The sequence below is a fragment of the Oryzias latipes genome, chromosome 1, assembly GCF_002234675.1.
Source record: "Oryzias latipes chromosome 1, ASM223467v1".
Taxonomy (NCBI): domain Eukaryota; kingdom Metazoa; phylum Chordata; class Actinopteri; order Beloniformes; family Adrianichthyidae; genus Oryzias; species Oryzias latipes.
Genome location: NC_019859.2, coordinates 20,960,447 through 20,988,064, shown reverse-complemented (window position 1 = coordinate 20,988,064; position 27,618 = coordinate 20,960,447). Strand labels below are relative to the sequence as shown.

General features: G+C 37.8%; 1 protein-coding gene across 3 annotated transcripts; it reads right to left on the bottom strand.

Moving 5' to 3' along the window:
- Nucleotides 1–261: 261 nt before the first annotated feature.
- Nucleotides 262–24,250, bottom strand: trim2 (tripartite motif containing 2). Of its 3 annotated transcripts, none has more exons than XM_023958192.1 (12): nt 24,123–24,250; nt 11,611–11,789; nt 9,211–9,448; nt 8,919–9,070; nt 8,617–8,797; nt 6,585–7,308; nt 5,263–5,366; nt 4,622–4,789; nt 4,256–4,424; nt 2,240–2,310; nt 1,675–1,815; nt 262–1,536 (listed from the first exon to the last, which is right to left on the bottom strand). In XM_023958192.1, exons 2-12 carry the CDS (start codon nt 11,742–11,744, stop codon nt 1,384–1,386), a joined length of 2,235 nt encoding a protein of 744 aa, XP_023813960.1. In that variant the 5' UTR covers nt 11,745–11,789; nt 24,123–24,250; the 3' UTR covers nt 262–1,383. The 3 variants fall into 3 exon arrangements, with proteins under 3 accessions (XP_023813960.1, XP_011475405.1, XP_004066008.1); XM_011477103.3 differs by lacking the exon at nt 24,123–24,250 and adding an exon at nt 19,209–19,345; XM_004065960.4 differs by lacking the exon at nt 24,123–24,250 and adding an exon at nt 14,364–14,603.
- Between the last annotated feature and the right edge of the window lie 3,368 nt (nt 24,251–27,618).

The following is a 27,618-nucleotide window of genomic DNA, read 5'->3' as shown; positions in this document are numbered from 1 at the left end:
CACGCCGAAAGAGGTTTGATATAACTTTTGTATTTATTATTCCTACCGCCATTGAAAGCAGCATCCCTGGTTTACGAAACACCTTGGAGATTGTCGCCCTCTGCTGTTCAGAAAGGTGTATTGACCTCTTCAGATTCGTTCCATGAACCGGTATACATTTTTACATTTGGGAAAAAAGAAACACTCACTTTTATGCTCGCAAGTTTGTGCAGGCCAAAGTACATTTTCATAGGAAACACATCTACAGAAAGTAGCCATAGCTGTTTTCTTTGGGCACTTTAATTTCACTTGGCGTTAAAATAAAAATAAATACATAAAATAAAACTTTTACAGGATTGTGTAGAAAATGAGGGACCAAAGTCAAAATTACAAATAGTGACAATTATGTGCTTAAAAGAAAATTATCCAAGTTTTCTAAAGCAGGAACCCAGATGCATTATTACAATTTTACTTGATGAACTTCATACTCCATCTTCTCCCTTTTCCTTTCGTGAAAACAGTTGCCAAAATATACACTTCCTAAGATCATGACGAACATACTGAAAACACAGATGTACAATGAAAAGAAGTAAAGGTGATTGAAGCTCTACCTCTAGTGTCGTTGCATACATTTTGTTGGGACCAAATCTCAGCATTTTTGCCAACATTTGCCCTTAGACTTAAAAAGGAAAACAAAGTGGATCATGAATAAAAATAAAAAATAAAAACATACAAATGGAAACAAATATTTTACATACAAACATTAACATAAACAGTTTTGTGGCGTAACTAAGGAGCTGTGTGTTGTATCTGACCCAAGAGCAGAAGAGGGTGGAATTGATTTCCCACACTATTGCCGTCTTAAGCATCATTCTTAGAATAATACCTCTAATGAACATTTTTGCAGTAATGGTAATGTCATACAAATTGTGCAAGATAATTTACGTCATGCTCAGAGATAGTCTTTTCATGCTCTAAAGCATGAAGGTGGCGCAATGTTTTCTGCTTTTGTGAACAGGCAAATTATCAGAACTTCCAATATTTCAACAAGATTCAACAGTTTTAATTACCGTGATTTACAATTTCTAGGGTGATAAGGTTCTCTTTAATCTCATTCCTCCTTAAAAAGCTGTTTCTTTCTATTTCCCAGTTTTCTGCATGGTGATAAAGTTGCTTTTTTTTAATCAGCATACGATAATTAGGATGTGAACAAATTTACATTAGTGCATCAATGATCAGCAAGCTGTGGGTGTCTGAGATTATTCATTACCTGGCATTATTCAGTTGTTTTTGGCACAAAAAGCCAAATATTAGAAGAAAAATCTAAGACGTTAAACAGTTTCCATATGAAGATGAGTGGTTGACTGTAGCACAGCACAGGTGGTTCATAGAGAATGACATGAGCTACTGCAGGTAGCGGTACACTTTGAAGCAGTGGTTGCCAGAATCGGCCACGACGACGTGTCCATCAGAAGTGAGCGCCAGCCCCTGCGGCCCGTACAGCGGGTCTGCTGATGTGTTGATGTAGGAGAGGAAAGAGCCGCTGCCATCAAACACCTGAGAGAGAAAGAAATAGTTTTGCTGCTGCTGCTGTATTTCAATCTTTGGAACATACTTAGTCACTCAGTTTTTTGGGTGTAAAGAAGTAAGCTGGGATACAAAACACACTGAGGTGGTAATATACTCTCCACAGACCTGTATCCTGCTGTTGCCCCAGTCTGCTACTATGATGTTTCCATTGGCATCCACTGAAACCCCTGTGGGGGCGTTGAACTGCCCATTGCCTTCACCATTGGACCCAAACTTCAGCAGGAATTCCCCTTCAGTGTTGAACACCTGCATTTAGATTTTTAAAGAAGCAACAAGTCAAGAGGTATGAAGATCTCACCTTTACACAGATTATTTAGTTACAACCCCAAATAATCTAGTTTGACACGATAGTATTTTATTTTGGATGTATACTTTAAAAGGAAACATCGGGCAAAAAAGAAATACAAGAAATATCAAAATAAGAAGACATTTTACTTTTCTTTAACCTCTTGAGACCTGGGGCCCTGTGACTACGAAATAAAAAAAGCGTATCAAAGCAAAGCTCGAACTGATCTTCATTTCTTTGCATTTTTTTGAAAATGCATAAGAGGCAGGATATCTATAATACAAATCCACAAAAATTACAGTTCGTTCACAGTTTATGTAGACCTTTAATTCCCATTTGGGTGACACTTGAGTCCCACTTTTTCCGTTCTGAAAGCATACCCACCTTGACAGAGTGGTTATGGAAATCGGTCACAATGATTTCATTGTTGTTATTGACGGCAGCAAAGTGAGGGCCTGGACCAGAGACAGAAAAACACCATAAACTCCACAGCCCTGTCAAATTCTCTATCGCTATCGCTTTAAACAAACGTCACGTTTATGTTCAAGTTGGACTGTTAAATATCATGAATGGTGCAACGGTGTTGTTTTTTTCTTGTTTTGCACATTGGAAAGGATTACATTGTGCTGTTGTCAGAGTTTTCAGGCTAAGAGAGCATCCCTGATGATGGCAAAGACTTTTTTGTTAACGGGCCTCCACGTGCATGAAGGAAGTTAGCTCTTTATTTAAACTGGCTGGTAGCTTGGAACCTGGGTATCAGTCTGTTTAATCAAGTTTTAATTGTTCAAGATAAGATATTAAGGTCATCTTGATTCATACATAGGATTTTATTTGGGTTTTTTATGAGTTTTATTGGATTTTGCATCAAGTTGAAGATAGTACAAGTTTCTTTAAAGTTAAAACCAGAGGGCTTCCTTGCTTTACAATCGTAACACAAATTTCGTTTTATTTGTCTGCAAAAATTGTGAGTCTGTAGATAGATGTTTTTGTGTTCTCTTATTCAGTTTTTCCCTTCCTTTAGGTCTATTTCTGCATGACCCTTCAGGATAGAACTGTTTCTTCCTTTATTTTCCTTTCATTCATTCCATTTTTGGAATCAGTTGAATGCCTTTCAGGGTCACATGACTGCTGGAGCCAACCCAGCTACTGTTGGCCAAAGGCAGGTTACACCCTGAACAGATTGCCAGCAGAACCACACAACCACACACACAATTTAGAATCATCAATGAAAATATGAAGCATGTTTTGGGATTGTGGGAGGAAGCCAGAGGGCTTGAAAAAAAACCCCCACATGTACTGGGAGAACATGCAAACTCCACACAGAAAGGACCCAGCTGGGATTCAAACCAGGGACTTCTCTCTGTGGAGCCAACGTGCAAACAGCTACCCCATTGTGCTCCCTTACAAAAGAAAACTATATTACAATATAGGGAAAAAAGTTATCATTTATAGGTCAACATGCCAGCAACTTAATCAAGTATTTCAAAATATGTTGCAGTTTATGGATGGACAACCTATTTCTGTTGATTGATTCCTATATGTTTAAAATCCATTGGTGCACAAACAAACTTTATTTAATAATTGTTTGTATCTTTGTTGAAATAGGTTTTGTTCGTTAGGCAGGAACTCCAACTCAGCTTTTGCAACCTACATTTTTTATCACAAAAAGATGGATGGACCACATTTGGCTGTGGGATATTTTATATGACTTAAATGCCGTTGACTGTAACACTAAATGATTTACATCATGTGTGATATAATATAACTATAGTATATCAGCTCATATATTGTTCAGTAAATTACAATATTTATACATAGTATATTTCCATATGTGAACATGGCAATAATTGCAGGATTGATAACTGATAATTGTCTCACTTCCATAAATGGAATATATCGTCAATACATTGTTGCTGAATATACAGAGATATATCTGATTGTTTTGTAAAGGCTGCCATTATTCTTTCAGTACATTAAAATAAGGCTATAGTTTCAGTTTGTCTTTGTTAGGTCCCCTGTTTTTCCTTCTTTACGTTCTGGCACACTTCTGTTTTTCTGTTGTGTTTTTGCTTGGTCATGTTTCTTTCTTTCTTCCTTTCTTTCAAGTAATAAATGTTTCTGCAAAGTCATCTTCAGCGGTCCTCCATACCTGACAAAAACACAACTGTTATCACTACACTAGTGTTCAGAAAATAACAAAATGGCTCCAGTATATAAACACAAAGAAAGCATAATCTGTTTGGGAAACTTAAGATGAAAACAATTTAATTCTGAATGACTTATTTAAAGATGTTTTGTTTCATCTAAAAACTTAGATACAAACCAAATAAGCAGACAGACACACAGTCTTGATGTTTGGGAAACTTTTACAGTTGCTACGGTTGACTGTGCTGCCTTTACCTGCAAACTGCTTGTCGCCATTTCCTCGGTTGCCAAACTTGGTAACTAGCTTCCCGTTGACCTGAAAGATGAAGACGCAGCAGGCTTTGTTGTCGACCACAATGATGTGTCCATTTTTGTCCACAGCCACGCCTTTAGGTCCCATAAGCTTCCCAGAGCCGATCTTATTCTGAAAGGAGAGACATGCATTCTGTGATGCATACATCTCCACGAGTTTTTGTTTTCATCATACACATAAAAACCTAGACATAGTAAATGTTCTTTTATTTCTATATTAATGAAATGTCGAAAAGCTGTGAGTCTTCATGACATGTTATCCCACTGAAATAAAAAATAAAAAAACAGTGAAGTTTGGGCATACTGTACCTTAAACTTGCCTTCACTTGAAAATATGCTGACCCATTTGTTATCATAGTCAGCGATGATGATGTCTCCATTTGGGTGCACGGCCACGCCCGTCGGCCGCTGCAGCTGACCTGGAGTCCTGCCCCGGACACCAAAGCGACTTTTGAACTGGCCATCATTTGAAAACATCTGAAATAAGAAACCCATCTGCATGAATACTTTCAGATTAAAAGATTAACTTTTAATCCAATTTTGCTATGTTACTACCTTCAAAACAAGAAAGAAAAGTAAGTTTGAAAGAAAAGAGCGCTGTGAAAGGATAACTATGTCTTAAAAAAAATCTAAATCCATGTTTAGGAACCATTACATTCACATCCTTGGAGTATTGTAGAGGATTACAGATCCCTCTCCATTGTTTTTGGCTCGAGTTTGGTCCAGATTTATTATCTGTCCCTCAGCCTTTTTACCGTCGGCAAAATGGCCTAGCAGATGTGTTTTGATATTATAATGTTCAGTTGTCAAATCCAAAACTACAGCTGGAATTTCTCAGACTGTAAGTTGCACCGCACCCTTAGAAAACCACAAGTGCAGGAGACTGCAGAGAAATCCCAGCATGCCATCTTTGGACGTAGTCCTTGTACTGTGGAAGCAGTATTTTGTACCTGAACACATTGGTTGTTGCTGTCTGCTATTAGCACCTTTCCCAGAGATGAGGCAGCCACTCCCTGCAGATTTGTGAATTCTCCTTTGTTTCTTCCTTTCGTGCCTGTAAAACATAAAGCACTGCTGTATTGGAACATCAATGTGAGACCTGTTGTCATGTTTTAATCAAGCTAGGAGCACATGATTACACAACAATTACAGATACTTTACAGGTTTTGAGTTGTTTAACTTTATCTTTTGATCTACATCTTTCCACACTTCTCTCAAAAATCTGCAGTCGAGAATGTTTTTTAGGTTTAGAAATAAGGAAGTTTTTATTATTATTAAAATGAGTCAAAATCCTTTTGCTCCAAACTTTTGACATAAAAACTTGATTTAAAACTCATATTGAACTGTGATTTTTGGTTCAGGGTGTTATTTTAGAGTTTAATAAATGTTGACAACTTAGACATTCACTGACATTAATTTGAAATCAAAAATTTAAATGCATGTTTTTTATGAGGGTTTATTAAGATGGGCCAACTTGTACTAAGATTAGATTTTTATTTTGTTCACATTTGTTCACTCATTACAGTTTTTTTGTCATAGTAAACAAAATGAATTACCCAAAGGACATAAAAACTCAGAAAATACAAACTAGCAAAAAAGATTTTTTTAGTGAACCATAACATTCAATTTGAAGTAATCCTATGTTTTTTAGGTTCTTTTTATTCCTTTGTGAATGGAACTCCTTGTTCTCACATTTTCATAGTGTTCTTGTTAAGTACAATTACATGCTGCATGGACCGATAATTTTACCATCTAGTTATTTTCTTCTCATGTTTAGTGTTCTTTTACCATTTTTATGCAACCTCCTTTTGTGGTGGAGTAGCCAAAGCTAGGAACTCTATAGGATGCAACCATTCTGGGTGCAAAATTAAAAGACAATGTAAAACAATTTACTCGCGAAACCGCAGTGATTTGTGTTTCACAAATGTCCAAGACATGCCTTGTAAAATCTGGATAGGAATTTGTTAGTGTTATATTGCCAAAAATGTCTAACATACTTTACGTACTTCACAAAACTCAACTGAGAAACGTTCAAAATAGGTTTGAGAGACACCAACTCTGATATTTTTTTTGGAAATGGTTGAAATTATAGAGGCGCTTTTTTATGGAGACTTAAATTACATTTAAAGGGAAACAAAGCGGTTCCTATAACACATTGGTTATGTGTCCCTGTGTTTTTTGAGTTATTGTTACACCTTAACTTACTGATGTTAAAAGTTTAGTAGTTATTTTATTTTACATAAATAGGTGGGCTGTGAAATGTTCTTCTTACCAATTCTGAAGATGAGATCATCCTCAATAGGGTTCTCCTTTCTCCGTCCTGAGCTGTACATACTGGCTGGCCTCTTGATGGCCCTCTGCTTAATGTGTCCACTACCTGGAGACTTAAGCCTTTTCTTTGTCCCATCAGATTTTGGGCAGGCATCTATGGACTTGATGGCTTTAATTCTGAAGGGGCTTCCTTTGATGTGCTGGTTATACAGGCGCAGAGATAGGTTAAAAGTGCCCTCTTTTGCAGCAGTGAAAATGTACTCATAAGTGCCATTTTTGTTGTCCAGTATTTCTCCAATGTCCCTGCTGTTATCAGGTGGGGAGATTTCAGTAGTGATGAGTGCATTTCCCATCTTGCACAACTCCCCATCCTTGTCCTTGGTTGTTATGGTGATAGATGTGGGCACTCCCACCACACAGTGCCGTAAGCTTTCACCTGTTGCCACCGTTTCAGATGCCACAGCATTGGTGGTTACAATAGTTCCCAGATTGTGGATGGACTTCTTTAGTCCCTCTGTTTCCACAAGGAAGTCCAGTTGGTTATTCTCTTTAGGGTGCAGAGGCAGCTCCTGGCTGGCCAGCTCCATGAGACGCTCACCCATCTGCTTCTTCACCAGGAGCACCTCGGCCTCTGTGCCATGGTTCAGGGCTTGCTCTGTGAAGTTGCAGCTACTGTTAATGCCCTCCTGCCCCTGCAGCAGGGTATCCAGCTGGGCTTGAAGCACCTGCACAAGAACACACCAGTTGTATGCTGTTGGGTCTAACTAGTATAGTTTATGTACTTCATCACTAAATTTAATACTGTAATTATTTTATTTATAATTTATTATTAGAAACTAGTTGAATTTTCTTTAAGTCCACATCTTACAATTTAAAAAAAATGGGCACAGTGAGGCATATAGTATTTGTTAGTTACCGATTCTATAAATTGTCCTACTGAGAGGTCTGTAATGTTCATCATAATTACACTTCAACTGTGAGAAACAGAATGTAAAAAATACTCTAGGAAGTCCTCCTTTGCCACTTTAGCTATTTTCTTCCATGCAGATCTTCTCCAGAGCTGTGATGTTTTTGGGGCTGTTGTTGGACAATTCTGACTTTCATCTCCCTCTGAGGTCCAGAGTCTGGCTAGGTCACCCCAGATTCTTGAGATACTTTTTATGTAGCCACTCTTTTGTTCCCCGGCTGATGTGGTTGAGATCATTATCCTGTTGGAAGATCCAACCACTTTTCATCCTCAAAGCCATCACTGATGGAAGGAGGTCTTAGCCTAAAATCTCACCATACATGGTCCTATTCATCCTTTCCTTAATACAGATCCATCGTCCTAATCTGCAATGGGGTCTGTGAGAAACAGAATTCCTGTTTGTTTGCAGATGCTAAATTTCTATTTCCTGCTTCTTTATACAAATACGTTAGTCTAAATTATGCAATTCAACGTGATTTCCTGGATTTTTACGTTCTGTCTCTTAGTTGAAGTGTGATGACTTTAACAGACCTCTCTCATCTTTTTTAGAAGGAGAACTTAAATAATCTGTGACATTCAAACACTTTTGTGTATTAAACTATAAACAGGTTGTTGGACAAAGAGGAATTATGTAGACATAGATGCAATTGCAGCACATTTCATAAATCCTAGAAAACAATCAAAGCCCTACTGCATTCTACTGACACACCCAAATGTTACTGAGCACTAAACTGCATGATGCACTGGCTTCCCCCATGGGCACCGGAGTGGTCACGACACACTAGTTAGTGAGTTTTAAATCATTAGCTGCCCATGTGAATAAAATCCTAGAGGGACTGACAACGCTCTCCTATGCCAATAGGTAATTGGATGGTTGGTTGGGGTGATGCATATGCTACCTCAACTCCTCTTGAAAGTGGTTAACCACCTATCAAATGAGCAGTGTCCCCAATAAACAGGGTTAAGAAGACCTCAATAAACTAAAAATGAAACAGAGCTGGAACAGTCCCCACAAGAAACAATATAAACCCTGATCTAAATATCACAAATACTGTAAGTTCTTCACCTTCTGCTTGAGACCATAGTTGACCTCCAGCTCCATGAGAAGGACACTCTTGCGGACATTGAGAGTCTTCTGAAGCTCATCAAAGGTTGTGTGGATGTCATCCTCAATTAAGCTTTTCTGATTTGTCAGTTGTTGCAAAATCTCTGACAGCATGTGCAAAGCTGAGTCGATCTCTGGTAACCTGAAAGAAACACGCAGAGGTTAGATGTCATGCAACAAAGTCAGAAAAAAAAAGTAGGCCTGACTTTGATTCACACATGGCCAGTGAATACTGTGGTGCATTGAAACATGTCCATTTGTACCTCTTCTTGGCAACGTCAAGTTGGTCTTGTAATGAAGCCTTGTGTTGCTCAACGACATCCCTGAGAGGCACAGTAGGGTGTTCTCCGTGTTCGCCACTTGTGCACTCCTGACACATGGCTGTCTCACATGGAGGACAGTAAAACTCCATGACCTAGGTTAGAGGAAAAGAGGAGATTACAAAGCAAAAGTTTGCATTAAGTCTGGACTAGTACCAACGAATATACTAAATATGGAGAAACTTCTCGTATGTTTCAATTTGATTTTTAACTAATTGGAGGTAGTGGTTCTTACACTGCCTCCATGGTTGGGGCAAGACAGCAGTTGGCCTGTTGCAACACAGGCGATGTTGTTAAGAATGGTGTCCTCTTGGCTGCAGTTGTCTGGCGCCCGCTGCAGCACATCCATCAGGTTGGTGATGAAGAAGTTGCTCTGCAATGCCGCCACACCTTTTTCCGGCAGGATGGAGGTCTGGCGGCAAACCGGACACGACAAAGTGAGGCTGTGGGCCGGGATGTAGTTTTGCAGGCACCTAAAGGTGGGTGGAGAGAATACCAAAGAAAGCATGAACAAACAACAACTTAAATGTGTTTCTTTCCTTATTGTGAATGATCAGAAATTGAGGCTAATGAGCAACTTCACACCAAAGGTGAGCCAGCACAGAGTACGCGGCTAACTTTGAGTGTCAGAGCTGGTTGCTCCAACTTGCTTTACAAATCAAAGCAACCAAATACCTCAAACCAATGAAACCAGTTTTCATGTAGCCTCTGTCAGTGAGTGGGCAGACTATATGAGGGGAGATGCTGATTTAGCTGTTGAAGTTGTGTCAAGAGCACCAAGAGGGGCCTTCTGAGCTCTACTTTTCTTGTATTGAACTATTCTTGTGAAAGCCCATAGAAGGAGTGTACCTAGTGTTAGACTTACATTGGTGTCCTCTAAATGAAAGTCTATCACTGATTTGTACTTCTTATAGTTTGGTGAATGGTTTCCATAAACATCTATCTTGGACTTTTCAAATTTTATTCTTGCCCCGCAGCAAAAAAAAAACAGTCCTGTCTAACTATTGTTGTCCATCCATTTTCTATTATTATTCAACCATTATTGTTACAAAACCTTTTTTTTTAACTTACGACACATTTTGTCACTGCAAAGTTCAGTTCTTTCTTTTTCAGGTCCAATCTATTTATTTATTTGATTTATTATGCAGTTTTTGTGCATTATGGAACCTTATCCTGTTTTTTGTCAGTTCTTTGTAAAAAAGGACAGTGATTTTGTAAGCTCAGAGGTATAAAAAATATGTTCTAAGAGCCTTATTATATACACTAAAATAATCACATTTCAAATTAGGCTTTAAGATACAAGAATATGTTGCCATTTAAATAACTTTATGATCTAAATTGATTAAAAAGATTTTCTTATTTGCTTAGATTTCAATTTTACAGTTTTTCTCAGTCGCTTTAGTACAATTCTCAGATAAGAATCAAATTCCCAAAACTATTTGTTCAATCTTCACATCATGATGTCACTTGTGCACATCATATAAGCAGTTTCTCACTTCTTTGAACAAGTTGCATTTGCTTTGGTACATACATGCAAATGATAATGTACAATTCTCTGCTCTTTGCTACATTATCAATTGTTTATGTCATGTTGATCAAAATGTATTATATAGTTCACTGTGCAATAGTCTTACTCCTCAAAACACCTAGTCATTAGTTCATCGTATAAGTCATTAACTGCAAAATGGTTGACCAAGTTGTCATAATGTGACAAACATATTTCGCTGCATTGCAAGAGAGGATATTCGCTGTGATGTGGATGAGAATTTGTGGCCTAACATACAGGAACGACAAGAGGTGTAGGAAGACCACACCAATTCCTACTGCACTGCCTGTACTGTTGTACAGAATATTGTCCTATCTTTCTTTTCCCTTTGTGTTACTGTTTGCAGTGGGTTTTTTCTATGTTGGTATGACATGGTCTGTCAACAAATTACAATATGAACAATAAAAGTGTAAATGTGAATCTTGTCCAGTCTCTTGCAATCAAACAAAAAAGGTGTAACTTCCATTTTACAATAATTGTCATCAAAACTTTAGCCATAGTTTACATCAGAACCTCCCTCTAAAGTACACAGTTATATTGACAACATGACTAAGTAATTTGACTGTCTTGTTCGTAGACAATGACACAAGGACTTGACATTCTGATGGCACTGACATGTTCAATGACATAAAGACATAGTTTTCAGAGATGAACTAAAGATTTTGAGCAAGTTACAGGCTTTTGCAAGAAATCCATAGTGTTTTGCTGTTTGTACAAATTGTTATGAGAAATGCACACACGTATTTGCAAACTTCAATTCTGATCTGAGAATTGTACTAAAGCGACTGAGAAAAACTTTAATATCAAATTACAGATGCACTCTGGTAGAGTGAGTTTTGAAACATTTGGAGCACAGGGGTGATGCAAAATGCAACCAGAGTAAAGGGAACATCTGAGCACATCAACAGTTTCTCCTTTTGTGTCAAAAACAAAAAGCAGTCAACGTAAGAGGATGAGACAAACAGCAAAGCTAACGCCACGTCCTGAGGTATTAACACCCACATTAACTCCAGAATAATGTTTAAATCCCCCAAAAATGTAGAAGAATCCTCCCTGTAAAACATGTCAGAGCTCAGTGACTCCACTCACCTCTCACAGAAAGTGTGCAGGCAGGGCAGGACTTTGGGGTTTTCGTAGCGGTCCAGACATATGCTGCAGATCAGGAACTGCTTGTCAATTTGGCGGAAAACAGGACTGGGAATAGAGGAGATTTCACTGGCCATCCTAAAACTCGGACATAAGAATGCCTCTTCTTCTTATCCTGCACCCTAAAGAGTGACACGGGAAAGAAAAGACGTGAGGAAAAAGCTGAAAGGCAGAACTCACGATCAAAGGGTGATCATGTCATGGAGATGAGTGATGTGAGTGATGAAGATCAGGTTATAAAATTAAAAGAAAACACTATCTTGCTTTAGTCTCTGATTGAATGCAAATAAGTGAACCAGGATACAACTGAAGGCTTTAATCTAGCTGTGGTGCTGACTCACAACAACAGTTTTGTCTAAAGTGATCACAATCTGCACCAAAGTCACAAAAATGGTACATTTTTTAAATAAAAACGCTAAAAACAACCACAACATTTTGAAATCAGTTTTTTTCCCTTACAACAAGGAGTTAGCAAAATAATTTCAAACTGTTTTTCTGGTTTTGTGGTAAAATACTTTTTGTACTTTAAAGGTTCATTAAAAAAGAAAACTTTGAGATGTTTGACATCTTAAAGTAAATGTGTCTAATTAAAAACTGAAGAAATTTACAAAATGTTTCTCAAAAATACCTTACAATTTGCTTTTTTTAATTAAAAAAAAAATCATATTTCTTGAAACGGAGAACTATTACTATTGTATCATGTAAAACGTTCTTTCTCTTCCTTTATAAAGATTATACTGAGCCCCTAAAGGGACATAAAAGTTATAAATGAGGACTGGTTTCTTGTGCACACAAGAATCTAACTGGTGGGAATAGCAGTAGTTGTTCAAAGCTGGTGTATCCCATGTGCCGAAACAAACCACATGACATGAACTTGTTAAGTTTTCATCATGCAGAAAAACATTCCTTCCTTTTAGCCACCTGTGCACTTTTTGTCAAAATCTTTTTTTAAAAAGCTGTTAAAATTGTACTTTAATGTAGATTCCCTTGCGTATGTGTTTTTATACAATAATGCAGATTAAATACAGTCAGATTGAAATAAATTATACATATTTCCACTAACTGGATATTTTGCAGCATCTTAGACTGTTACTTCAAATAGGTTGTCTTGAAATGCTATAAATTTACTATGCTGTCTTTTATGCTGTCTTCTCCTGATGTCTGCAAAATATATTACGTGTGCATTTTTTTCACTTCTAAAAAGGTTCAAGAGTTGATAAAGGCTTGCTTCAAATATCCAAAATTTAATTTAAAAAATATATTTTTCATTAAAAACAGTTATTTGGATCATAAATTGACTTATTTTTATGATAAAATTGAGACATTGAAGCTACACTTTAATAAAAACAGATGTAGACTTATTCTGTTGTAATGAAAGATGAGAACAATCATAACTGTTAACAGCAAAATCTTCGTGACAAATCATTTTACAGTGTGTCAGTGTTCAGACAGCATTGGTCTAATAATATTGAAAGAATATATTTTATAAAGTCATAGCTGTACCCCCTTGGCTTGCTTTTTGTCAAAGTTTTAGAAATGAGGTCATTTGTGCCCTGAGAAACAGTAAGATACTGTTTACCTCTTCACTGCATTGTCTGGAGACGTCTTTGAAATTGATGCAAAAAAAGTCGAATTATTGACTATTTCACCAAAAAGGGATCATTTGACATAGATCAAACAGATTTCCATCAAACTTACTATAAAAAAAGCACACAATCTTATACAGTAGCGGACAGGTGAGACTTAAATGCTTTTTTGAAACAGGTTTCTGATCTTAGGTCTTTGTCTGATCCCACACAGCAGCCAGCACAGCAGGCAAGCAGCCATAGCCTGTAAGCTGAGTTTTTGTCATAAAGCCTTTAAGCCATACATATTTGATGATAAAGGAAAAGCAATGCACTCTGTTCAGCAAATTAGACGCATGGATTAGTCCTTAACATTGAAACATCCGAGTTTTAACTGAGCAAGCATCACATCCATCTTGGTCTCCAGTTTTACTCTGAAAAGTCTTTTTTTGTTTGTTTTTGTGAGAATGGCTTTCCAGCAACTCTGTCTGTCAGCTAGCAGAGGTGCAGAAAGTGTGTCAGTGCTTTTATTGTCTCTTCACATTAATACTATGGGGGGAGAAACAAAAACAGGCCACCTCTGCCACTGAAAGGAACCCCTCAGGGAATGTTCATCCTTCTTCTCTGCATGTCTCTTCATACTTCATACTTTATACTATTTCTGTTTAGAACTTGATGTTTTAGTCGGCTTGGCAGTGGGGAAAAGGAAATATTTAGTGATGCACTGCAGTGATACTTAGAAAATGCAAGAAATGCAGTTAGAGCAGAAAGAAAAGATGATCAAAACCTTATCGAAAAACTATCAAACATGGAGATGATAGCATTAAAAAATCCCAGATTTTTACTGCAGAGGAGCAGAACCTGAAACGCAACCCCAGTTGTTGGAATAAAAATCCAAAATCCTGCAGGCAGCCACAACAGAGGAGCACAATGTTGCAGCAGCCACACCAAGCTTCACTCTTACATAACCAGAGCTGCACCAGCTAAGCGGAATAATTCCTTATGGACTGAGTCGTCCTCTGACATGCAGAGGGAGGCACGCCTAACACAGAGATTTGCAGCTTTTATCATAAAAAAAACGTGGTTAACTAAAAACAGGAAACAGGAACAACCATTCAGAATAGGACTTACAGAGCTGTTTTTATAGACAGATCAACAGGCATCGTCCACCCCAGAACATAGCCGTAAACAGTAGTGGATCCAGTGAATGACAGGGGTTCTCCATTCGCGCTGTGAACACGCCTCTGAAGTCACAACAATGTATCTCGACCCCATCAGCAGTGACGACTCAAACATGAGATTCCAGGCTGTGTGGGAGCAAGAGAGCTTCCCACAGTGTTTCTGCACACACGTGAGCAAAGATAGAGAGGGGAGGGGGGTGGGTGATGGAGCCAGATTGTGTTTCAGCTTTACATCATATTCTCCTGCTCCTCCCCATTTCCCCTCCTCTTCCTCCTCATCATTTCCTTTCCTCTCATCCATTTGGATTCCTGGCTCAGCCTGTCTCCTCTCTCTGAAGTAACTGCAGAGCCTCACAGTAAAAGTGCAACGCATCCAAACTCTGTGAGTGATGGGTGGTGGGTGATGTAAGAAATGAAAAAAACAAAACAAAAAAACCCCCCCACAGCATTTGAAGGGCACCTCCACAGCCAATAGGGATGAAACTGTGGTCTTTCTGAGTGCAGCTGCATGTGAAAGCTGCTGAGTCACTGTGCCAATGTGAGCATCACTACAGATGAGCAGAAGAAGCACTGGAAAGCAGGAACACAGCAGCTTTCACAGCCCAAAAAATATTTTCTATTGCCAGAAGTGAAATTACATTTCCTGATTCAAAAAATACGTTTTCAGCAGATTAAAAGAACATTTTCATCCAACACACACAGGAAAGTTTAAAGCAGTAAGAAGCTTCTGGCTGTTTGATCCCTTCCTGTCCATTCATTTGACATTTTCAAACAGGGGATGTGTTGCACTCATCCAGCAATGAATCCATCAGAGGAATAGCTCGTTTGAGATGTTTTGGAGATAAATGCAGGGAGGCCGATTGAGATGGCTTGGACACATTAAGAGGAGAGACAGAGATTGTGATGGAATTCATGGCTGCGAAGGTTGGAAGTATCAGGAAAAAGACCTAAAGGAGGACCAAAGAGGGAAGAAGGACATGAGGGTGTGAGTGAGGAGAATGCAGAGGAGATGAGATTTTCAGTTTTGTAGAGGTTGTCCGTCATAGAAGTTGTTCGGTGTTCATTTAGATCTTAATCTGTACTAGAAAAATTGGTACTGCAGAAATACTAAATCAAAAAAATATTTGACTTAAAAAATAAATATTAATGGTAATTCAATTAAACGTTAAACTAAAATTGTTCTCAGTTTTTCTTGATGGTTTTGCTGTCTCAAAATTGAGCTTTTGTAATGTAGCAGTGGTGGCAACTACAAGGGACTCCCAGAGAAAAAGATATTCACTTATTTAAAATATTTTAGCAACATATATATGATGAATCAGCAGACTAAAGGGCAAAGCTCAGAGCACATCAAGTCTTTACAAACAAGCCAAATGCAACAAAGAAATCAAAAGAATTTATTATTTTCTAAGATAAATTTAATGTTTTTATGAAAAAAAAAAACAAAGGAAATCTGTACTCAATTATTCTGGAGGTCACAATCCCTTCAGGTACATGTAAAAACGATTGACAGTGGCTTTTTTTTATTTGGTTAATGCAAATATTCCAGCCTCATTTTCCATTGCCAGAGCACTCCTCTTCTGTAACAAATACAAACTAGCGGATCTTATTTTCAGGTTTAAAAGAGAAGAAAATTAGGAATTTACACTCATTCTGGTGCTCTTCAAAGCCCGATTAAAAATAAATAAATAAAAATCTACCATAGAGGAAATAATGTAAAGACATTATCAGTTTAATGAATAAATGATCTATTTTCTTTAGTGTGCTGTTTTCCTCAATTATAATTAGAAAATGTAAAGTTAATCAAAGCTGGGCCTTGGTGTTTTCAGGTTCTCAGGAACTTTACTTAAATAAAATGAAAGCACATTTTTTAAAGGTTGAGTAAAGCAAAATGAAAAGAACAACAACAGCTCAGGGGCAGAGACTGACACACTGACCTAACCTGTTTAGGTGCTTTACACGCACATCAATACCCTTCAAGCTTTAGGAGAACCCAAAAAGAGATGGTAAGATAATACCTGGAAAAATTTGTTAAAGATGGTAGGTAAATGTAATTTTTTTTTACAAGTTTTATGTATTTCTTTCCTGCTTTATTTTCAATATTGTTTTAAAAGAGTCTTTTATTTTTTGTCAAACTTCCTGAATTTGCACTGCCTTAAGCTTAACGTTTAAACTGAGTGGTGGAGACACAAAGAGCAACATCAGAGAAACAAGCCATGTTTCAATATCTGCAGCAACAGCGGTGAACAGCTCCTTTGTGTGGGTTCACCTGTGCATCATTGAGCTTTTTATGCTTTATGCATTTATCACAATATTTTGCAGTTTTGCAATAGTTATTATTTCCAGCTGTTTTTTTTCCCTCCTAACAATGATCCACCTCTACAACTTTTTAAAAATTGATTCAAGTTCAGCTTTGGTGAGATCTGAGACATGCATAGACATCTCTTTTTGTTATAAAAAAATGTTTGCACAGACTTGATAAAAAAATCCAAAGTAGAGCTGCGAAGGACAAAGCAACAATACACACAAGTTTTTGCTTAATCTACTTTGTAAAGTAAGCAATTTGTCTTATCAAGGGTCATTATTTAGCCGTTACTCATGTCTTATCTCCTAGTGTACCAGTTTGTCTTCAGTTGTCAGTTTGGCTGTGCGTGAAAGTCAGTTGATTAACAAGAAATTACAGGGTATTTCAACATTATGGAAGAAAACGTCTTAGTTGTGTAACAGCTCATTAAGCCGTGTTAAGAGCTCAAATTCAACTTAATAAAGTAGAGATAAAATAACTAATGGCCAAAGTCATGATCCATATTAATAATGATTTAAGCATGAATTTGTGTGACTTTGTTTTAACTTATGGTTTTCTGTAATTAATTAAGCAAACTTAGAATGACGTTCACGCTTCTTGATAAAAAAAAACAGGAGTTTCTCTGATTTATCATATTGGATTTTGGGACAAAATTTGCTAACAGGCCTCAAAACATTCAAGCTGAAGCTGCATATTTACCACAGAGTGCCGAGTCATGGTCCAGTTTGACGCTAACCTATTGTGATTTCACTCATGACAAAAGAGTGTGATCGCTTTTTCTGTGTCATCTGCATGAGCTTTATGATGAAAAAGTCTGTTACAGTCCCAACACATACAAGTTTTGGAGCTTCATGACTGCTGTAAAAGTCACAGAGGCTCCAGCTTATCTGCCTGGTTTTTGCTCTCGTTTGCTTTGTCTAAAAAGGGATTTCCCATGCTGATTCTTAAGACCTAGTTTTCCAGGAGACCCTTGTCTACTTGCTCCTGATTAGCTGGATGAGGTAGTTTAAGATCTTAGTTGACAAAACATGCAGGGAGGTCACTATCAAGGGTTAGACACTACTGGTATAAAGAGCACCACAATCAGGAGCAGTGAACTTACACCAGTAATTGATCCATCTGCCTCTAAAACTGAATTAATGTTTTTATAATGATGGCTGACTGGGTTTACTGTAAAGTCTGTTATCCAGAGCCTTTTTTTAATTTCATCATCTCCACCAAAACTGTCAAACTGAGGTGACCCAGCAGGCGACCCTGGTCATGACACCATTTCACCGTGTTATGGGAGCAGGAGCCACAGCCTTGAGAAGAAGTAAGCAGAGGCTCAATGTAATCTAAAGTATCAGAATGATAAGAGATTACAGTGGCAGAGCATACTTTTGGTCTGAAAATATCATCAAATCACATTTTGCTCCTTACTCGTTACCCAAAAAAATAAACTGCAGTTTCCAGCTTTTATTTAGGAAGTTTAAGACACACCTCATGGTGGAAAAAAACAATAAGACCTGTGTAGCCACCAATAGAACTTCCTTTGTCTCCTCAGTCCCCTTTCCTAATGTTTGTCTGATTGTATTACATGCCTCAGAGAATAAAATGGCACAAAGAGTGAATAGAAACCCTGAGTCAGTGCGTAAGTCGGCTATCTGTCAACCGTGCACTCTGGGGGCAGATGATAAGGCAGCGTCCTGCATGTGTGTATGTGGGAAAGAGAGCATGCTCAGAAGCAGAAGCCTTCAGATGTGCAGCTGTAAGAACAATGGAAACTGACCATGCTTGCACATCTGTCAACCAGAACTCAGAGAGCTTGAAACGACATTTCTAGCTGTTGATTTAGCTACTATTCAATCATCTTGATGATGCAACAAGAAAAAAAACCATTAAAGCTTCTGCTTAATAGTACTTGCAAACATAGATGTGTAATTTTTACATTATAATTTATGATCAGGGCTGTTTTATTGACCTGTTACAGGTGCTTTTGTGCATTTATTTCCATCAGACAGAATGAATCAGGTGCACCTAAACTGATCAGTCATGCAAAGTTTAATGATGCAGCAAATGAGACTGCATACATCATTAACTTTACTACATTTGAAAGTCTTTTTTTATATTGCAAGTGATCATATGCTGGCCTCATCTTTTGTAGCTACGAAACAAGTGTAGACAGTGTAAAAACACACATCTTTCATAACAGATGAACCGATACCAGTGAGTGTTACATACAGGAAAGGAAGAAAAAAAAGTTCACAAACAATGATAACAAGGACTTTTTTGGAGCACAAATGACATGCTAAAGTCAGCAAACACCTGAGATTTGGTAGTACACTGGAAAAATCCATCTTTTAAACTCTTAGCTCACAAGACTTCAAAGGAAAAACCTAAAACTTTACACATCTTATTTTTGTAATTTTTTCCACATACAATAGCCTTTTTCCACCGATCTAATAGATTCTTTCTTTTAATTGGAAAAGATCCTCATCTCTAATTGCAACTTACTTGAACCCCATGGTTGCTTCTGGAAGGGAAAGTAAACATTGATTAGTTACTTAATCCTGTATGATGTGCTGCGGTGCGAGTGCAGTCAGAGATGCATGTGAAAGGTCTGAGCTGTTACAGTAATCCAAACAGACTGTCAGGGAGTCACTGAGCAGCCAGAGGCGAAGGGGAGGGTCCTAAGGTGGAGTACAAGCAAACCAGGCACCAATAGGAGGCTGGAGGAGGCTGACTTTCAAGCATGCACTGCTCTTTAACCCCAGAGAGGGCAGAAGTCCCGAAGGCCTGATAGGCACGGAAGAGGAGCAGATAAGAAACACAAAGTCCACGTCCGCACTTTGGCATTTTCTGTATTTAAAATGTTATCAGTGCAAATTTAAAACGGTCCTAAGTTTTTTCTGGCGGCTCTGCTTTCCTCTAAGGTGGCTGGGAAAGGCAAAAGAGAATCATTTTGCAGCCTAAACCACTAGGTTATTCCTAAAACAAGTGCCACAACAATTTACTGATAGACTGGAAATTTCTAATGAAGAAAGTCAAGACAAATGATCAAAAATACAACAAAAAAATCTAAAATACATCGCTGGCTGTAAATTATCTGGAATATGTTTGCAAATAATGTGAAACCCCATATCCGCCATTCCAATCTGCTTGTGTAAGCGTGTTGTTGTTTAGTATTTTGATGCCTAAGGGGATTCCATGCACTCAAGTATGGCAGGTAAGGTGAAAAACAAAAAACAGAAAAATCCTCTAGGAAATGCAGAAAACTGTAACCCCCTTGATGTCTATTGATGCAAAATGGGCATCAAAACAATTCTGCTCATAATTTACCTTTATTTAGCATCCACCAAGTAAAATTCTTTTTTTCATGCATGGAGATAAATTTAGACATCAAGGGGATAAAGACTTCTGGAAAAGCTGCAAATGAAAACTTTATACTTTTTTCCTGACTGTGAAAATGCTATAATTATTAGCAGAGAGAATAGGATCTGTGAATAACATAATTTGTGAATGTATTTTTTTACACTATCTCTAAATATTTGTGAGCTTCAAAAAACACCTGGAAGGGAAATGAACTGCTGTTCCAACTCCAGACACCAGGCTGCCCCTGTTGTTTGCACATTTTCACAGTTTAGCTTGGCAGGAGGAACAACACACACAGATACGCACACAACTGCATGCAAACCCTCACACAGCACCAGCATTTAGTCTCCAGAGAGTTTCCCCGTCTCTTGACGTTTTATTGGCAGGCTGCAAACAGTGTTTTCCAGTGATTATCTGAATGCATCTGTTTTCTCTGTGTTCATAGTTAAGTGGATTACGGCTGTGTTTGAACACAGGAATAATGGAATTTGATTTTCCTTTTTCCATTAATATTCGGGCTGTTTGCTGCTCAAAGGTAGAAGCTAATGAGAGGAACCACAAAAGGACCCATTTTACAGGAGAACGTGTCCTTTTGTTTTTATTGAGTTTAAACAGATAGTTTTTTAGCATTAACATTCTCTAATAAGCATAATTTGTGCAGTATGACTATCATTTTTTACCTTGTAAAAGTTTTCTTCTTATTTTTTAAAGTGCAATTTTGTTCACAGAATATAGTCGAGCTAAAAATGATTCTTTCCCTGAATTAAGAGAATACAGTTTGTTGTCGTCTGATCCGTTTACTGTAAGGTTTTGCTACATACCCTTCACAGACTTGAGTAATAATTTAAGCCGATAATACCACTTTTATCCCACATCATATTTCAGCAACAGACTGATTCAAAGAGACATTTCTGGTTTTTGTTTAGCTCGGTCTTACATCTTTAAATGAACCATAGGTCCCCAAAATGTTACATTTCTAAAGACCTTTTTCTAACAGTGTTTCACAATTTCAGGTTAGATTTTTTTGTGCCTAGTTTTGTTAAGTTCAGTTTACAAGTTAAGCGAGTAATTAAGAGTAATTATTATACTAAAATAGACACTCAGGAGAGAAAATGACTCTTAACTGTCCATTAGGTGGTGAAATGCACTCTTTTAGGTTTCGGCCTTGGAATAAGTATAGTTGGTCTTTAACATGACCGAATCATAAGTGAAAAATCTCACTGATAGCAGCAAACTGGTGCTGGTGAAACTTTGACCCAAAAATTCAACAGGTTAGAGTCTTTCCAATAAGCTTCAAAATAATCTGTTTTTTGTGTATGTTTTTCCATTTTCTAACAAAATATTTCTGGGGTGTTGTCCAAGTTTTGATCCAAATCCGTCTAATAAATTAAATAAACTCTCTTTTCTAATTTCGCTCCAATATATATTATTAGTTTGGTCAAAATCAGCGGCGGAGCTAGAACATTTTATATTGGAGGCGAGAGGAGGATCACAAGAGTACAGATGGGTGGCAAATGAGAACAGCAGCGTGGACGGCCATTACAAATGAAAGGATCCAAAATACTCATCTCAAACAGTTTAATTATTGGTATTATTAATATTACAGCCGCAGTTATTTTAGTTGAGATCCTCTTACTAATGCTTAAAGGAGCTTGCATCGATGATTTTTCAAACTTGTCAATCTTCTTCTTTCTCTTTCGGCTTTTCCCATCAGGGGTCGCCACAGCGAATTAACCTTTCATTTTGTGGATGAGTCGCATGGTTATCTTGGCAATGTTTTACGCCGGATGCCCTTCCTGACGCAACCCTCTCAATTTAGCCGGGCTTGGGACTGGCACAGAAGTAGAGAAGGGAAACTTGTCAATAATTTAGCTAATTTTCACTCAAAAATTGGGCGAGCCCTGTAAGTCTGCCCCTGGTAGACATGTAAAGAGACAGATTCCAAACAATTGCTTCATTCAGGGAAAAATGACAAGAAACTGCTAAAGCAAAAAAGAGAAAGAAACATGTCAGTGAAAGTGAAGGTAAAACACAAGGAGCCTTGGTGAAGCACTAAATGTTATCAAAATCATTTCATTTTTTGAGCATTTTGTTGTTCTAATGAGTTGAAAGGTAACTCCACAAATAAACCTCTAGCTCCCCGTCTCATCCTCTGCAGCTGAAAGTGACAAAGTTAAACAAAGTTCACTGATGATCGAGCTTCAAACTCATCAGATGGAGGGCCGATGGTCCTGGAAGGTGAGTGTCGCAGTGCAGCACTTCAGAACAGTGTGTCTAAAGGCTCTTTAGCCTGAATACCACAACTAGTCAGCGAGCAATGAAAAAACCCGCCAATCATGTTAATTAACTGCTGCAGGGTAGCACACTCCCAAACAAGTATTGACTTTGTTCAGAGGCAGTAACTCTGGTTTATAAAGCACAGTGTCCTCTGTACTACAATGCCAGTGTAGTATATATGCAGTTTAGAAAAAATCTAAGAAGCCCTTATAAACGTTGAAAATACAACAAATGTCATTTCTTATCCCAGGTACAAGCAGCCAGGTGCTGTTAAGCTCTTCCTGAATAAATTATCTGCTGGTGTGTTGATTTCAATTTTAGAAAAACTGTTCTGTGAGATTTGCTGCTCTTCAGCCTTTAGGAGTTTGATGACATGATGTTAGAGAAAATATTATTTAAAGTAGGTTTTAAAAAGAAAATATTACGCATCATTAATGGTTCTTTGGCTCTGATGCCAACCACAATAAAGATTTTTATACTAACTACATTTTACATCCACAGCATATTCTAAACTTTTGGGACATATTCTGCAAACATTTTATTATAACAATAAACAATATTTTCCAAAATATGACTGTTTCCCTGCTAAAATGATCCTAAAACATTTTTATGTTGCAGGTTTTTTTAAACTAAATTCGTTTTAATTGAGATCAGCATTAGCAAGGATATAGCTGCTGTCAGTAAGTTAACCTTATAGTTATTGGTTAATTCAGTGTACTGTGTGTTCTTTATTTACAAAAAAAGCGTCATATGCTCACTTTGCATTTAACACAAAACAAGCAGAAGACATGAGTGCATGCTAACGCACAGCAAGTGGGAATCACTGGATCAGCTGAGAGAAATCAGCTGTGTCATTTCATCAATGTGTCCTTCACATTCACACAGCTCTACCTCTGACACTCTTACAAGCTAGAGACTGAAATGACCCATTAGTGTGGAAAAGGCTGTCTGAATATAAATATTATGTCAACCATGTGATCCTATATGAGCTAAAAAAAATAAAAATGAATAGATCAGTCTGATTGCTCAACCTGGGTAAAAAAAACTGGAATAAAAAAGAACTTTGACTCACTCACAGGAAGCGGAACCCAAACAACAGTTATACACAAGAAAAATGTCTCTCGAGACACTCAGCCATTTGAACTATTTTCACAATCAGTGTATGGATAAGCTCACATAGCTACAGCTGTAAGAGCAGCTCAGGGACTGCAGTGGTGGGAGAGGTATGCAGCTCAGTCACATCACTTTCTGCAGGATCACTCGCTGTACTGAGGGGCCTGTCATATAACAACAACTGTAATCAGAGCGCAGAGAGACTCTGATCATCAGTGAATGGAGGTTAGCAGGATCACAGCATCCACCAATGGATGACAAATGAAGTTGAGAAGTGATATGAAACATGATTTAAATGCTTAAACAAAGTCATGCAAATAATTCTTTGGTTTGGACATTTGCTGATCTGAGCTTTTACCTGGGATATGAATAACAGACTTTTTAATAATAGAATTCTGCAACTCTTGCATATATAATCTATTTGCATTTGTATGAATAATATAGGTTACATTGAAGGTGGAAATTACATTTCTTATTCTTAGTTTTGCCACTTTTTATAAAAAAAAGAAAAATCCGAGTTGCCTCAAACACTAAACTGAGCCATGCACGCTGGATACAAAGATGTAGTGGCAGCGTCATTTATTTTAAGTCACCAGTCAGACCACTGATTACATTCAACAACCTTTGATGATAGAAAACAAGAAGAATGCAGATGATTCTACTAACCTTCACGTAATCCTCCTGCACATTAGCTACATTGACGCATGAGCATGAATCACAGGACTGCGAAGAGCAAACATTGCTGGGTCTCTGCTCCGTCCAAAGATGTGCGGCTCCACTCTGCGGCTGGGCTGGAAAGAGCTCAACCTCACTTCCACCTCCTTATTAAAGAGGCAGACAAAAAAAATAAAAAATAAAAAGCTGAAGGCGCCTGAGAGGTGGGAGGGTTTAGCTCGTTCATAATTCATACGTTCATATAAAAATAGTTTGGATGCTTCTAGATTATTAATGTGGGATTATGTCATACCGTATGCTGTCGGTCTTGAAAGACCTCTTGACAAACACATTTAAATATTTATGTTGGCAAAAAGTTTAATTTAATCCAATTAGAAATATATCATTTAACTTTGGGTTTGCCCGCTAAAATAGAATTGTAATCTCACTGGGTCCATTTGTTATGAACTAACTAAAGGGTTAAAGGCAGATCACTGAACTGGAAATTCATTATTGAAAAACATCACTTCACTTGCTCACCAGCCATTCCTTTAGTACTGAACATGTGTTATATATGCAATATTTATGCACACATTTCTTCATTCTCTTTTAAATTATAACAATTTTAGTACAACATCTGTACTAAGCATGTTATTATGTAAAGTGTTGTGTGAACTCCAGTTCATAAAGAGGTTCCAGCGGGATTTACAGAGCACAAACTAAAGCTGCTGTTCCAGGTCAGGCTGCTCCCTATGTATGAGGCACAACTCTGTCAGAGCAAATCTATATGATGGAGCAGTCAATCCGGATATAAAGGGTGGATCATGTTTTGTTTTTTTTACAGTTTAAGCTTTATTGTATGCATTGTATCAGAGTTGGGGTAAGAGCCCAGGAATAAAAGCTAACGTTTTCATGTGGGTGTTCATTTTCAGATCTAATCAACATTTTCTGATTAGAAAACAAACATTAATAAAAAATGCTGCAACAACCCACCTCTATGTCAATTTTACAAAACAAAGAATCAACATGTATTTAAACAAATAACATTTAAAGGCTAAAGTTTGCACTAAACTTCAATTATAGCAAACTCTAGTGTTGTACATCAATTGTAGCATTTTTACTGCTCGTTGTTAACATTAGGAACAAGCTTTCTGTCCAACCCAAGATGAAATAAACAACAAACAGAAACTGTGTTGCCCAGAATTAAAGACCCACCTATTCAGTGGATGAACTGAGAGTATTTCTGTAAATCTGGTTAGGAAATGGACATCAACATTAGAAAAGTTCTGTTTATGTTTGAATGAAAGTCAATAAGGGTCAGTGACAGCTGCAGGAAACGGTCACAGACGGACAAAAACAATCAATATTTATAACATAGTTTCAATGCCTGCATGGCTAAAAGATACAGACTTATTTTCTTTAAATGCTGCAGACTTGTTACTTCATGAAAGAAGCAGGAGCAGAAATCAACTGCAGTACCTGACCTAACAGGAAAAAGGTACTTTGGGGTTTCTCATAAACTCTGCCCAACTCATTTAAGGGACAAATCTTTGCTCGTGTTACATACATGTGTGAAAAAAATCATGATTTCAGCATCACTCACAGCAATGCTGTCATGGTTTGTTCATCGTGCAGACCTGTGTCCGTTCAGAGTCTGTCAATAGTAGCGGAAACTCTTGACTTCAGGCAGACGTGCACAAACGAGTCTTAATCTCAGCGGTCTGCAGTTGATCCTTCACTACTAATCCCTGAGGCTGCAGCACGATAAAGCATTTCTGATCAAAAGATGGGAGCAGCTTTGACTCAAATTCTTCATTTTGAAAGGTAAAAGCAGGAAGAAAATGATGTGATGTCACAAAAACGGATCACTGAATTTATCAAAGTTTCAGAGATGAGTAAAGAAATAAATTTAAGGTCAGATCATGTTTTAAGCAGTGGTCATGGACGCATCATTTCAATTGATCTTGGCTTCAAATTGTAAAATGAAGTAGTTTACTCACTTATTCCTTGGTTGGAGTGGCGGCAAGAACCTGTCTTTTCAGGAACGTTGTTGCTGGTCCCAGATGCATGCTTCAATGTGCTGCTACATCACAGTGAGTGGTCACATGTTCTTGATATTTCCTTTTCATTTGGATGACGAGGTTGTACCTGAGGTGGAGTGAAAGTACAGATCCTGCTCCTCAGGTGGGTGGTTGAGCTTCAGGATCAGGAGGGATAAAGAGAAACATTATCCTTCACTCACACACACACACACACCCACACACACACACACGACTACAACTGGAGACAAACGTGCCGAGTCACAAGCTGCTGGACCTAATCTGCTGACCTGACTGTGCCAAGTGTCACGGGTCTCTGAGCTCCAAACAAGTTATCTCAACAAACATCCTCATTTGTATTATCATTTTAACACTGGATTTTTACGAATTCTGAGCTGAGTCCTGAGATGTTTTTTATAATTAACTTTCTGTACCCATGCTTTCCATTTATTAAAAAAAACCCTGGTCTTTTAGGAACTCTAACGAAATATTTCGTATAAATTATGAAAGGAAACTGCAATGAGCCGTCTAATGATTTGTTCGGGGTGTACCCTCTTTGTGGGTGCTGCTCCAGTTCACAAAAGAGGTTTCAAAAAAAGGGGGTGGGGACTTAGGGCTGCATTCCTGCTCCCTTTCCAACATACCCTGCTCTGGCTTGTTCCAATTGGTTGGACTCACCTGATCCAGGTAATCAGCTGGGAGTATGGTAAGGAAATCTGTAAAAACATGCACACACGCGCCGGCCCTCAAAGTCTTGAGTTCCCCACCCATGATCCAGATCATGGGTGATGATCAAGGACATGTTCAAAATATTACGGTATGTCTTTTTTTCATTTATATGTGAGCCAAGTAAAAAAAAAAAAAAGACAAAAGACAGTTTTCACCTTTAACAGACAGTTATATTAGTTACGAGTTCACAGAAAACCTTTGACTTTTAGATCTTTTGTTAATTTCCCTCATAGTTGTTTTTTTAACTTAAAATGTATTTAATGGTTTTGTTTTCCATCTATATGACCACTTTCATGGTCCCATGGGATGGCTAATATGAGACGTTTCCGTATACAAACAACGCAAACGGCAATATTCCAATCTAAAAGCATTGGTCAGAATACAAATGTAAGTTAAGGTCAATAGCTCCAGTTTGGAGCTCAAAGATAAAGCACTCTGCTGTCCTCTAGCGGTGGACAGAGGTAACACATCTTCAGCTCTTATTGACTTTGCAGTGAGAACATCAGGGTGACGCACAGCTTTCCTCTCCAAAAGTGGGACAGGAAGTTAGAGTATTTAGAAAGATGTGGACAAAGTAATTAATGCAATCAAGGTAGCTGAAGTTTGAAAGAAATAAAACAGGTTTGGTTCTTCCTTTCTAATTTAGTAACACAGTTTGTTATTTAAAAAATTTGTTATTCAAAAAAGTAAAGTAAATGAGAACAAACACAAAAACATTTAAGAAAACGTAATAATTAGCT